The sequence below is a fragment of the Papilio polytes genome, unplaced genomic scaffold (genome assembly GCF_000836215.1).
Source record: "Papilio polytes unplaced genomic scaffold, Ppol_1.0 DF822178.1, whole genome shotgun sequence".
Taxonomy (NCBI): domain Eukaryota; kingdom Metazoa; phylum Arthropoda; class Insecta; order Lepidoptera; family Papilionidae; genus Papilio; species Papilio polytes.
In genome coordinates this window covers 3,974,747-3,984,680 of record NW_013527026.1, presented here as the reverse complement: position 1 = coordinate 3,984,680, position 9,934 = coordinate 3,974,747, and the positions used below count along the sequence as shown (strand labels likewise).

At 33.7% G+C, this 9,934-nt stretch overlaps 3 protein-coding genes across 3 annotated transcripts in view; 2 read left to right on the top strand and 1 right to left on the bottom strand.

Moving 5' to 3' along the window:
* LOC106106435 (phosphate carrier protein, mitochondrial-like) overlaps positions 1 to 747 on the top strand; it is a 3,921-nt gene extending 3,174 nt beyond the window's left edge. The window contains exons 6-7 of the mRNA XM_013287014.1: positions 199 to 336; positions 423 to 747. Coding sequence (XP_013142468.1) covers positions 199 to 336; positions 423 to 515 — 231 coding nt within the window. The 3' untranslated portion in view covers positions 516 to 747. The remainder of the gene's footprint in view (positions 1 to 198; positions 337 to 422) is intronic.
* A 297-nt stretch (positions 748 to 1,044) lies between these two features.
* LOC106106609 (60S ribosomal protein L9) lies at positions 1,045 to 3,249 on the bottom strand. The gene is made up of 3 exons (XM_013287214.1): positions 3,143 to 3,249; positions 2,689 to 2,937; positions 1,045 to 1,399 (listed from the first exon to the last, which is right to left on the bottom strand). Exons 2-3 carry the CDS (start codon positions 2,927 to 2,929, stop codon positions 1,068 to 1,070), a joined length of 573 nt encoding a protein of 190 aa, XP_013142668.1. The 5' UTR covers positions 2,930 to 2,937; positions 3,143 to 3,249; the 3' UTR covers positions 1,045 to 1,067.
* Positions 3,250 to 3,610: 361 nt separating this feature from the next.
* LOC106106608 (39S ribosomal protein L46, mitochondrial) lies at positions 3,611 to 6,195 on the top strand. Its single transcript, XM_013287212.1, has 6 exons — positions 3,611 to 3,822; positions 3,892 to 4,063; positions 4,172 to 4,305; positions 4,602 to 4,744; positions 5,118 to 5,249; positions 6,015 to 6,195. The coding sequence occupies exons 1-6, from the start codon at positions 3,762 to 3,764 to the stop codon at positions 6,162 to 6,164; spliced, it is 792 nt and encodes a 263-aa protein (XP_013142666.1). The 5' UTR covers positions 3,611 to 3,761; the 3' UTR covers positions 6,165 to 6,195.
* Positions 6,196 to 9,934: the final 3,739 nt, after the last annotated feature.

Below are 9,934 nucleotides of genomic sequence, written 5' to 3'. Positions count from 1 at the left end.
TTTTATTTTTTTTTTAGAATAGACAGTTCAAACTTTACTTGTGTAACATTCTAAGATATTATTCACAGATAAAAAGAGATTATTCTAACGACGAAAGAATTTTGAAATCGGCCCAATTATTTTTGTTATTTCTATAAATAAAAAATCTTTTCTCTTTATAATATCAGTATAGACAGATAACTTTAATTTATAAAATAATTTCAGGACAAATCAGCAACAGTCGGTTCTATTGTGAGCAAGCTGGGCTGGGCGGGCGTGTGGAAGGGACTCGGCACTAGGATCGTTATGATCGGTACATTGACTGCGCTGCAGTGGTTCATCTTCGACGGCGCTAAGGTTTGTACAGTAATCTGAAAACTATTTCAAATTATTGTGTAACTCGTTGGTTACTTTTTGATTTATGGGTTCTTGTTTTTTTATAGGTTGTTTTAAGAACACCACGACCACCACCAGCTGAGATGCCGGAGTCGATGAAGAAACGTCTCGAAGCCGAACAAGCGGCCAAAGATAATTAAATCAGGAATCCCAAACCCAGCTAACATTAATCTCAGTATATTGGTTGAAAAAAATATGTGGAAAAATGATGTACTTTAGTGCAATTTTAATTTATTGCCCGTACTAAATTGGCATTGCATTTATAAGCCACGGCTATTTGAAGATAGAAAATAAATGTATATGTAGTAGAATGTACGTAGTGTAGGAACAGTTTCATAATTGTATTTATCGATATTAAATAATTTTATATTATTTTGTCTTTACATTGTTCCCAATAAACAAAGTAGAAACAGCAATATATTGCTGCAGAGTATAAACATGGCAGTTGTGAAATTTCGAAAACGATATATCAAACATCTTGCTTGTTACAGCACATTGAAAAGATTGTTTGATCTAAAAAAAGGTAATGAATACTTTTCTACAGGTATTATTAGTTATTAGTTTAGGATTTATGCTTTTATCAAACCAAATGCTGCCCTATCCTTGTAAACTTTGACAACTGTTAAATTAATTTAAGGAGTTTAAATTTCAGAAATAAAACAAAGAAAATTCAAGTTAATTTTTTAATGAACTTAAATCTCGTCTGCTACAACAGTAGTCTTCTCAGATACATATAAACCATCCAAGAACTTTCTGATGTCTTTGTTTTTGACCATGGTGGACTGTTGGATGAGGGCTGCTGAGCTGGATACATCTTCGATGGAGTTACCTTCAATGATCAGCTCATCCTTTTGTTTGGGAGAGTTGACCACTGTCACACCGGGAGCCATCCTTACCCTCCTAATGTACTTCTCTCCAAGGAAGTTACGGATCTCAATCAATGTGTTGCCTTCGGTGGTCACACAATTAATGGGGAAGTGAGCGTATACTGCACGCATTTTATACTGGAATCCCTTTGTTACACCTGAAATAAGTAAAAAAAAACTATGATATAGCACTAAAAGGAATATCGTTTTTATAAACTACAGATTAAAATTGTTAGTTTTAGGTTATTAAATATAAATATAATATCCAATTTTAAATAAAATTAGGTGCTTAACACAGAGATTGCCACTCATATATAAAAAATATACTGAACTAGCTTTTTTTTTTTATAATATAAGGTGGCAAAGAAACAACCGGCCACCAAAATGGAAAGCGACCGCTGCCCATAAACATCCGCAATTGCAGATGCGTTGCCTATCCTTCATTGACGGAAGAGGAGAGGCACATAAAGAGGAAATTTTCCCTTTCTATATGTCTCCACCGTCAAATCCACTTTTCCTTCCCATCCTTTCCTCTCAAGAAAAGGGTGGAAAGGGAAAGGGATTAAATTAGGCCTCCGGCACCACACTCATCAGACGAAACGCGGAATTGCTTCAACTTCACATCTGTTTTCTGTGTGGTTGTGGTATTACCCCGTGCAAAGATGTTAAAGCGGGCTCTACCACTGTTTTTTTGCCTGTGGCTCCTTCCATGTGAAATAAAAAAACAAATGTGGCCTATGCATTCTTCCAGATTAAGTTCTACATCAATGCCAAATTTCATGGTGATCCAGCCCTTTAGGATACAAAGTCTAACAAACATCCATCTATCCATCAAGACTTTTGCATTTACAATATAAGTACATGTTAAATAAATCATGCATCTAAATTTAACTACATATTGTTGTTAAATATTAATCATTGATTGATTTAACCCTTCTGACAAAATTACAAATGATTTCTTCCTTACAGCATTAGATATAGTCTACTCTACTAAAACTATAAAAAAGAAAAATTGATTAACTAGATTGTTTGCATTCCATCTGATTTTTAGAATATGCATGAAACATTATTATGTTCCTATTTGTGGAACAGATTTTAGTAGACAGATAACCATGTTTTCTTTCATATTTACGAAATCTATATAAAGTTATCATTTCCAGATTCCATTTAGGCTAGTCTTAGGCTTGAAAGCTTTTATCATCCTTATTATAATAATTTCGATATCAAGTGAACAGTAACAGTTTTTTTAAATGAAATTAAGTTTAATAACAAGGTATGCTACCTTGTGTAATAAATAAGACACTATCAATGTTTACAATTATTTTTAAGCAATTATTAGTCGCGTAAACAATATAAATAAATTAATAAACCCTCATAACAGGCCCTAATAAGAACTAAATAACGCATGCCAATGTTTATGGGACAATAAAAACAAATGTCTTTTTACCTTTAATCATATTCTCCACATGAGAGCAGACCGTTCTCACCGCAGCGAGTTCCTTTTTCGATCCGAACCATTTCTCCACTTTCAGTAACCGAGGGTTTACCATGCGAATGTCAACAGCTAAGTGTTTGAAATTTCTTTTAAGGGTTCCTCGGGGCCCTTTCACTGTCACCAGTCGAGACTTCACATGAACTGTGAGCCCGTCAGGGATCTTCACCTTCTGGTTAGCAACTATTTGCTTCATGTTGTGGCCTAAAATAAGATGTATTTATGAACATAACCTATACGACAGTTTGACAATTAATTGTATATGTTTTACGTCTATTTTTAATAAAATATTTAGAGAAACATTGGAAGCATAACAATATACACTGCTTTCAAAAATATTTCACTGAAACCACTAGGAATTAATAAGATTAATACAGATTTTAACATTAAAAACAGAAACTCTGCTTACTTTCAGTGACACAGAGAGCCGGAAAAGAATTTCAGGGTTGCCAGCTCGCCAATCCTAGTGTCAACCAGTGTTGTCTGTAGGACGACTAGGACGAGGCGAGGCTAAAAACTTAAAGGTTGAATTTATCTTGTGGTGAAAAAGCTTAACTTCAATTTCAAAAGTTTTTTGATTAGATTTTTTTGATGAACAGATTGTAATGGTGAACTTCCACTCTTTGAAAAATTATTACAAAGACGTAATATCTCAATCTCCTCAAAAAACTCAGTCGCCTTTTATTGTGCCGTTCAAACTGTTGCTCTGAATATTATGCAGTACAAAAGTATTTTCACGTAAATTTGTACATACTATCTAAAAGAGACATGGAAAGACTTAAAATACATTGAATTGAATTTTTTGTGCATAAACCCGAACATTTTGACTTTGACGATTTGTTGACATATTAAGAAAAATGTCAATGTCAAAATTGATTGAAGGTTAGGTTTTCTTTTCAGTGTTGTGATTATAATTTATTTTGTTAAATATCTTTACTAAATGTCTGTATAAACTTCGGTTAGAATTTTTATACTAACGTCTTATACTTATCCTTGAATTTAAAAAACATAGGCTGTAAGAATCTATAATGATATTTAAGAGGTTAATTCGCACAGAAATTCAACTGTGTTTACGAGTTTTTAGCAAAGGTTATTATTAAAAATATATTATATATTAGTAATTTTAATTTAACAGTAAAAATGCCAATATGTTTAAAGGTTTAAGTACGAAGCCGCAGTGGGATATTATAACAGGGGTATGCGTTGAAAGGTTACCCGTTATTACTCCACCATTAAATGACTTACAAAAAAGGTATAAAGAGTTATTATGGACCATAGAAGTTGAGAAAAGCTTAAAGTCAGATCACGAGATAAGGCATGAAAATGATAAGTAAGTACTTACCAATAAATCTACAAATAAATATGCCTTAAAGGGATCTGAAACTCCAAGATTTTAATAATGTTATTGAGACGTTGACATTAAAATGTGTTTCTACAGAATCCAAGCTGAACTTTTGAAGAGTGATACTCACGATGTTGATTTGGATGCTGTAAGCAAAATAACAGCTCAAGATTTGGAAGATGCAGCAAATGAGGAATTTGCACAATTTAAATTTGGAAGTATTGAAACCGGTAAACAGACATACAAAAAATTATTTACTTCCTTTATACATAACATTCATACAAAATTAGAATAAGATGAATTAAGTGAAAATTATTGTTTTATTGCACAACTAGCTTTTGCCCGCGATTCTGTCAGCATAGAATTGACAAAACAAAAGTAAATAACCTATGTGTTCTTCCAGACTGCTCTACATCTATGCCAAATTTCATCACAATATGTTCAGCCATTAAGGCGGTAAACTCTAACATCTAAACATCAACCCATCTAAACTTTTGCATTTATAATATTAGTAAGATGTTTACAGAAGCAGACAAGAAGGGTGACAAAACAACAACTGACAGATGTCTTCAGAGACATCTGGTGCTTGTTGCACCAGTTCAATTGGGTGATGATGTTAGAACAATACTCCCACAAGGCAAATGGCAAGAAGGAGAGACATTAAGACAAGTGAGTTACACAATAATAATTATTAACTGTAAAGGACACAAAAGGTATTTTTACAATCAGAAATAAATTTCCTAGCCTATTTGAACTATAAAAACATATTAAGTACTTGTTTCGGGTTATTCTATCAACAATATTTTAGAGGTAAAATTACTTATAACACACACACAATAAAAACAACAGAGCTAATGTTTTTCAGTGATAGTATAGCTTTGAGTTTATTTGATACAAATGTTGCCTTTTTGTAATATTAATACATATGGATTGTTCTTGTTTCAATAATAATAGACTTCAGTTAGTTACATTTTTCTAATAAGATGATGTGATCTAATATGATTTTTCTTCTGCAAGAACTTTAATAGATATTTCTTTCCAGACAGCTGAAAGGGTATTAGAGGAACACTGTGGGAAAAATCTTAAAGTTCAGTTCCTGTCAAATGCACCATGCGGCTTCTATAAATATAAATATCCAACTAGCTTACAAACAGACAAAAGTATTGGTGCCAAAGTAAGTTGAGTCAAACTTATGTGTACTGACATAAAACTCTGATCACTTAATAATTCTGAGTGTAGCATTATATTGATAATTTTAATCTAATCATCTTCCTTCTTATTCTACTCCGGTAGGCGGCGACAGGTTTTTGTCCTCCACATAACTCTATCATATGTCATCTCAGTCATCTATGGATGAAAGGAGACTACATGTGACAGAAATGCGAATGTTAAGATGGATGTGTGGGGTAACACGAATGGATAAGATACGAAATGAGTATATTAGAGGAAGTTTGAGAATAGCCCCTGTAGTAGAGAAGGAAGGAGTAAAAGGTTAGCATGGTATGGGCATGTTATGAGGAGGGATGAATCGCATGTTACAAGGAGAATGTTAGTTATGAGTGTGGAAGGGTACATCGGTAGAGGTAGACCTAGAAAGATGGATGGATTGTGTAAAAGGTGACATAATCAAAAAGGGAGTGATGACTGAAATGACGTATGACAGAGTTATGTGGACGACAAAAACCTGTCGCGCCGACCCTACGGGAGTAGGATAAGGGATGATGATGATGTCATCTCAGTCATCGCTCCATTCTTAAATATGTCACCTTTCATGCAATCTGTCTATCTCTTTCTAGGTCTACCTCTACTGATGTACCTTTCCACACTCATAACTAAGTTTCTTGTTACATGCTTTTTTTATCTAATGTGTAGTTTTAAACATACACAACACACAGTCTACAATAAATATTCGTAAAATTAATTTTCGCATACATTACAGGTTTTCTTTTACTATGCCAATTATAAAGGAGGTGCATTAGAAGGCAAGGATAAGAAATTCAACTGGCTAACTAGAAATGAATTAAAAGAACTTTTACCAGCAAAGTATAATAAGTCTGTGCAAGATTTTTTGATTGAAGAAACTTGGTAATTTATGTAGGCAAATAAATGTATTAGTTAATCAGAATTGTTTTACTTTCATTTCTTTCAGTTCTGTAATTAAGTAATTTATGTTAACACCAATTCCATCTAAACATTATTCGGAAAATTTGTAAACACAAATGTACTGCCGAAGGGCAGTATTCGAAAACATACTCTCAAAGTTGTTTGTTTTGTACAATCTTTTTGGTTTAATAAATATTCTTTCATTCCTTTTTTTTTCAACTAACATACGGAGGTCCGATTGGCCCATACAAATATAAAGAGTGTGCAGTCAAAAAAGAAGAATTAGCTAAAGTCTAGGTATTCTGTAATGTTTTCGATGTTTATTATGGATAGAAATTAATTGATATGATTCTTGAGATAACATCAATTTAATCCAATTCCTACGTTCGAGAATACACGATGTTCTGTAATAAAATACTGTACAAAACATAATAATGGCTGATGTTAATATTTCCTTATAAATATTTTGAGTTAGATTTTAAAACAGTAAACAGAATCTAGGAAGACATTGAACATTGTATTTGAAAATCGCGGCCCACCAACAACAAATGATGTAACTCAGCCACACCACGGACGCGGCTTCCATCCCGCACGTTCCTTACCCACGTCCTAAACACTAATATAAACATGTTATTATTTAAAAGATCCTCTTTAGTGCGCAGTTAAATGCTACTTCCCACATTTACATTGAAACAATATTTAGCGAGAAGCCAGCGCGGGAAGCGCTTCGCAGTAATGCTTCGAAATAGAAGTTTACTCAAACAATGAGCGTGATTTACGAGTAAACAGATTTCGATGCTCGGTCCCGAAATTTCCAGGGACTGAGTCTGGAGAGAAGTTTCATTTTAAACCTTATAAACCGGTCACATATAAGCAGTTATCGTTTAATTCGTTGCCTTAAGAATGGAATCGAAATCGCTTTTGAAGTTTGCTTTTATCGCCATGCGATGAAAGTTTAATTTACCTCGGTGTAAATGGGTTAAGATTGAACGTGTTAGCTCTCCTCAAGGCTCCCGGCCGTCTTTTCCGATTCGTTTACAAACACATCGGCGGGCTGTTTTTCGTTTGGCCGGTGCTAAATTAAATAATTTCTATTGGAAAGTAAATAAGCGAGATGATTGTTTTATTGTTTGCCTTGAGTAATTGTTTTGTATCATTACATAACAAAGATGTAATTTCACGAATGTTCATACACGTTTTCAATTGTTTAAGAAAACGTTTGCTATGTTTAACAACGTACTGACTAAACTTTTGCTGATTGAACAAACGAAATGAATTGAATACGAGTAGTATCTAGATTTCGTGTAACAATCTGATAGTGCCATTTGGTTTGAAATAAGAATTCATTTTAGATCTTATCTAGAAGATCGCATTTAAGAAAGATATTAAAATATTCCTGTCTAAGTAAATTAAACACCAATAAGAAAGTAACTTATAAACTAATAAAAATAAAATGTAAAGCATTTGTGAGAACAGTCGGTCTTCCACATTAATTTGTGCCCCGCGGGGTGCCCACCTGTGGCTTCGGACTATCATAATTGATAAAATTCTTAACACACATAACAATTCCGTCCCCACATTCTCTAATTTCATGGATGACTCGGGAATGTGGTCGGTGTTTGGAAAATATCAACAGTTATAAGGGTGACCACGTTTGTTAATTAATTAGCTTGTGAGTTATTGCTATTTTAATCATTCAGGCGAAATGATCGTCGAAATAGTCCAATAATTATTTTTTACAAACGGATAAACGGTGTTTTTTTGTTCTTTTAATTAGGTATTTTATAGTGATATGACTTTATGAACGTAAAGCAATTAAAATTAACAATTGTGTTTAATCATTAGGTAAACTTAGCCTCAGCTTTTCGCTGCAGAGCGGCCTCTTCTAAGAAAAATTTCTTCTTGGTAGGCGTCTCAAAAATATATGAACACAATATGTAACAAGTGATTTAAAAAAAACTACCACACTAGCAATAACAATTAGAAAGTAAGAAACTATTAAAGTTAGAAAAGATTCTTTAAATAAAGAACCTGAAATAACTTTAGGCTCCAATCAGTACAATAGTTATAAAAGACACTCAAATGTTCAAAACTGGCGTTAGTCTTAATGACCACACGTCGTTATTTAAAGTTGAAAGGGAAGGCCGCCGGGAATCACATAATCTGCGTCAAACTTAGATAAACTGGGTAATAGAGAACGAGAAGGCCATTGTTCCACTGTTAATGGACCACCGGCCGCTCCCAGACGAGCGACTCGCAAAAACTGCTCAGAAATGTTCGGCATCGAAAAAAGAACGCGTAAAACAATATATTTCATCATTTAAGGACTTCGTTGGAATTAGCTAAAGTATTTTATCTTTTGCTTTTCACAGTTCGATAACGGTGGCGGTGTTAAATCGTTGACAAGACAAACTTATCAGAGAAAAGTGATAGCCGTTACTGAGTTCCAGTGATAATGGAAACTATGCTATCATATAAGTAGAACTATGAAAGGCGGAGGCGACGCCACTCGCTACCTTTTATTCCTTTCTTCTTGTAATTACTTTGTTAATGAAAACAATTAAAGATACTTTGTTATGGTTTTAGAGACAATGCTTTCAGTATTTACATTGTTTGGGGCTTAAGGAGCTGTAGGTCAAGGGCCTGACGTTTGCTTTAATCTACGGTAACGTTATTTCATTTTTCAGAAGCCTTTGAAATATTTAGCAGAAAAATTAAATCTCTGTTATCCATGGTTTTAACCCTTATTATAAGAATAAAATGTAATAAAAAATGCGAAACACTAACGAGATAAGGAATGTCTTACTGTTATTTAGAAGATAAATAAGCGACAAATGAATATAGAGACAATGCAAAAATGATGAGGAATTTGTGAGGGGAGTGTAGCGCAAACATCCCTTTGTAGATTACTCTACATTCCTGAGATAAGGTGTCGATGCCGACCACCTTGGGCCGCGTCATCGTATAAAACACGAATCCCATTTGTATTGTTTCCTTCGTCACATCTTTAGGAATGTATTTCGATATTGTTTTTAAGTATTGGGAACACTTTGGGCGTTACTGATGTAGATAAAAATACAAAACATTACCTAAGTATACAATAACGATAGTCTAAAGTTCAACTAGAGACGTGTTTGCATACGTTAATTGTTGGAAATAACCTGCAAATTTTTTGGTAATGCTACCATAGAGATAAATGGATGTAACAGTTCTTGTAAAAATATATTTGAAAATGTAAACTGAAACACTAAAACCAGAAGAGTCAAAAAACTTCAAAAATTCTGTGCTGAATTGATTCAGGAATTTGCGTAATCAATGATTTATTTTATCTTTAAAATACAAATAAATAACTGGATACAAAAATTCGCTCTCTTTCGTACAAATCGAGATCGGAAATAATCGGTTCGCTTCTCGAAATAAATTGAATTGCATTCCCATATGTTTTTTGTACAAACAAAGTGTATGTCTGTATAAACATGAAAATAGCAGAGTCAGGTTGTTTTTCAGCTGTAAGTGAATACATCAGCGATGTGCGCCTACACTGCGCCCCGGCGTCTGCTCGCGTGGGCAAGGGGACCAAATTATGTTATAAATACCCAGACATGACCTACACTACAGAATTTATAGTTTGCAATACATGTGTTTCGCACTTCTAAATATTTCCACTTTTATCTCCTTGTCAATTTTTTAATTTAGTTGTATCTTTCTGTATTGGTTAGCAATGCGTTTCTCAAATGGAATTTCATCTAGTTGTTT

What these genes read in the sequence shown, in the direction of transcription:
- LOC106106608 (XM_013287212.1), top strand. Translation starts at nt 3,762, where the DNA reads ATGATATTTAAGAGGTTAATTCGCACAGAAATTCAACTGTGTTTACGA. An exon ending in TTTACGAGTTTTTAGCAAAG is followed by an intron (nt 3,823 to 3,891) that starts GTTATTATTAAA and finishes ATATGTTTAAAG; the next exon opens with GTTTAAGTACGAAGCCGCAG. An exon ending in ACAAAAGTATTGGTGCCAAA is followed by an intron (nt 5,250 to 6,014) that starts GTAAGTTGAGTC and finishes CATACATTACAG; the next exon opens with GTTTTCTTTTACTATGCCAA.
- LOC106106609 (XM_013287214.1), bottom strand. Translation starts at nt 2,929, where the DNA reads ATGAAGCAAATAGTTGCTAACCAGAAGGTGAAGATCCCTGACGGGCTC. An exon ending in TGTGGAGAATATGATTAAAG is followed by an intron (nt 1,400 to 2,688) that starts GTAAAAAGACAT and finishes TACTTATTTCAG; the next exon opens with GTGTAACAAAGGGATTCCAG.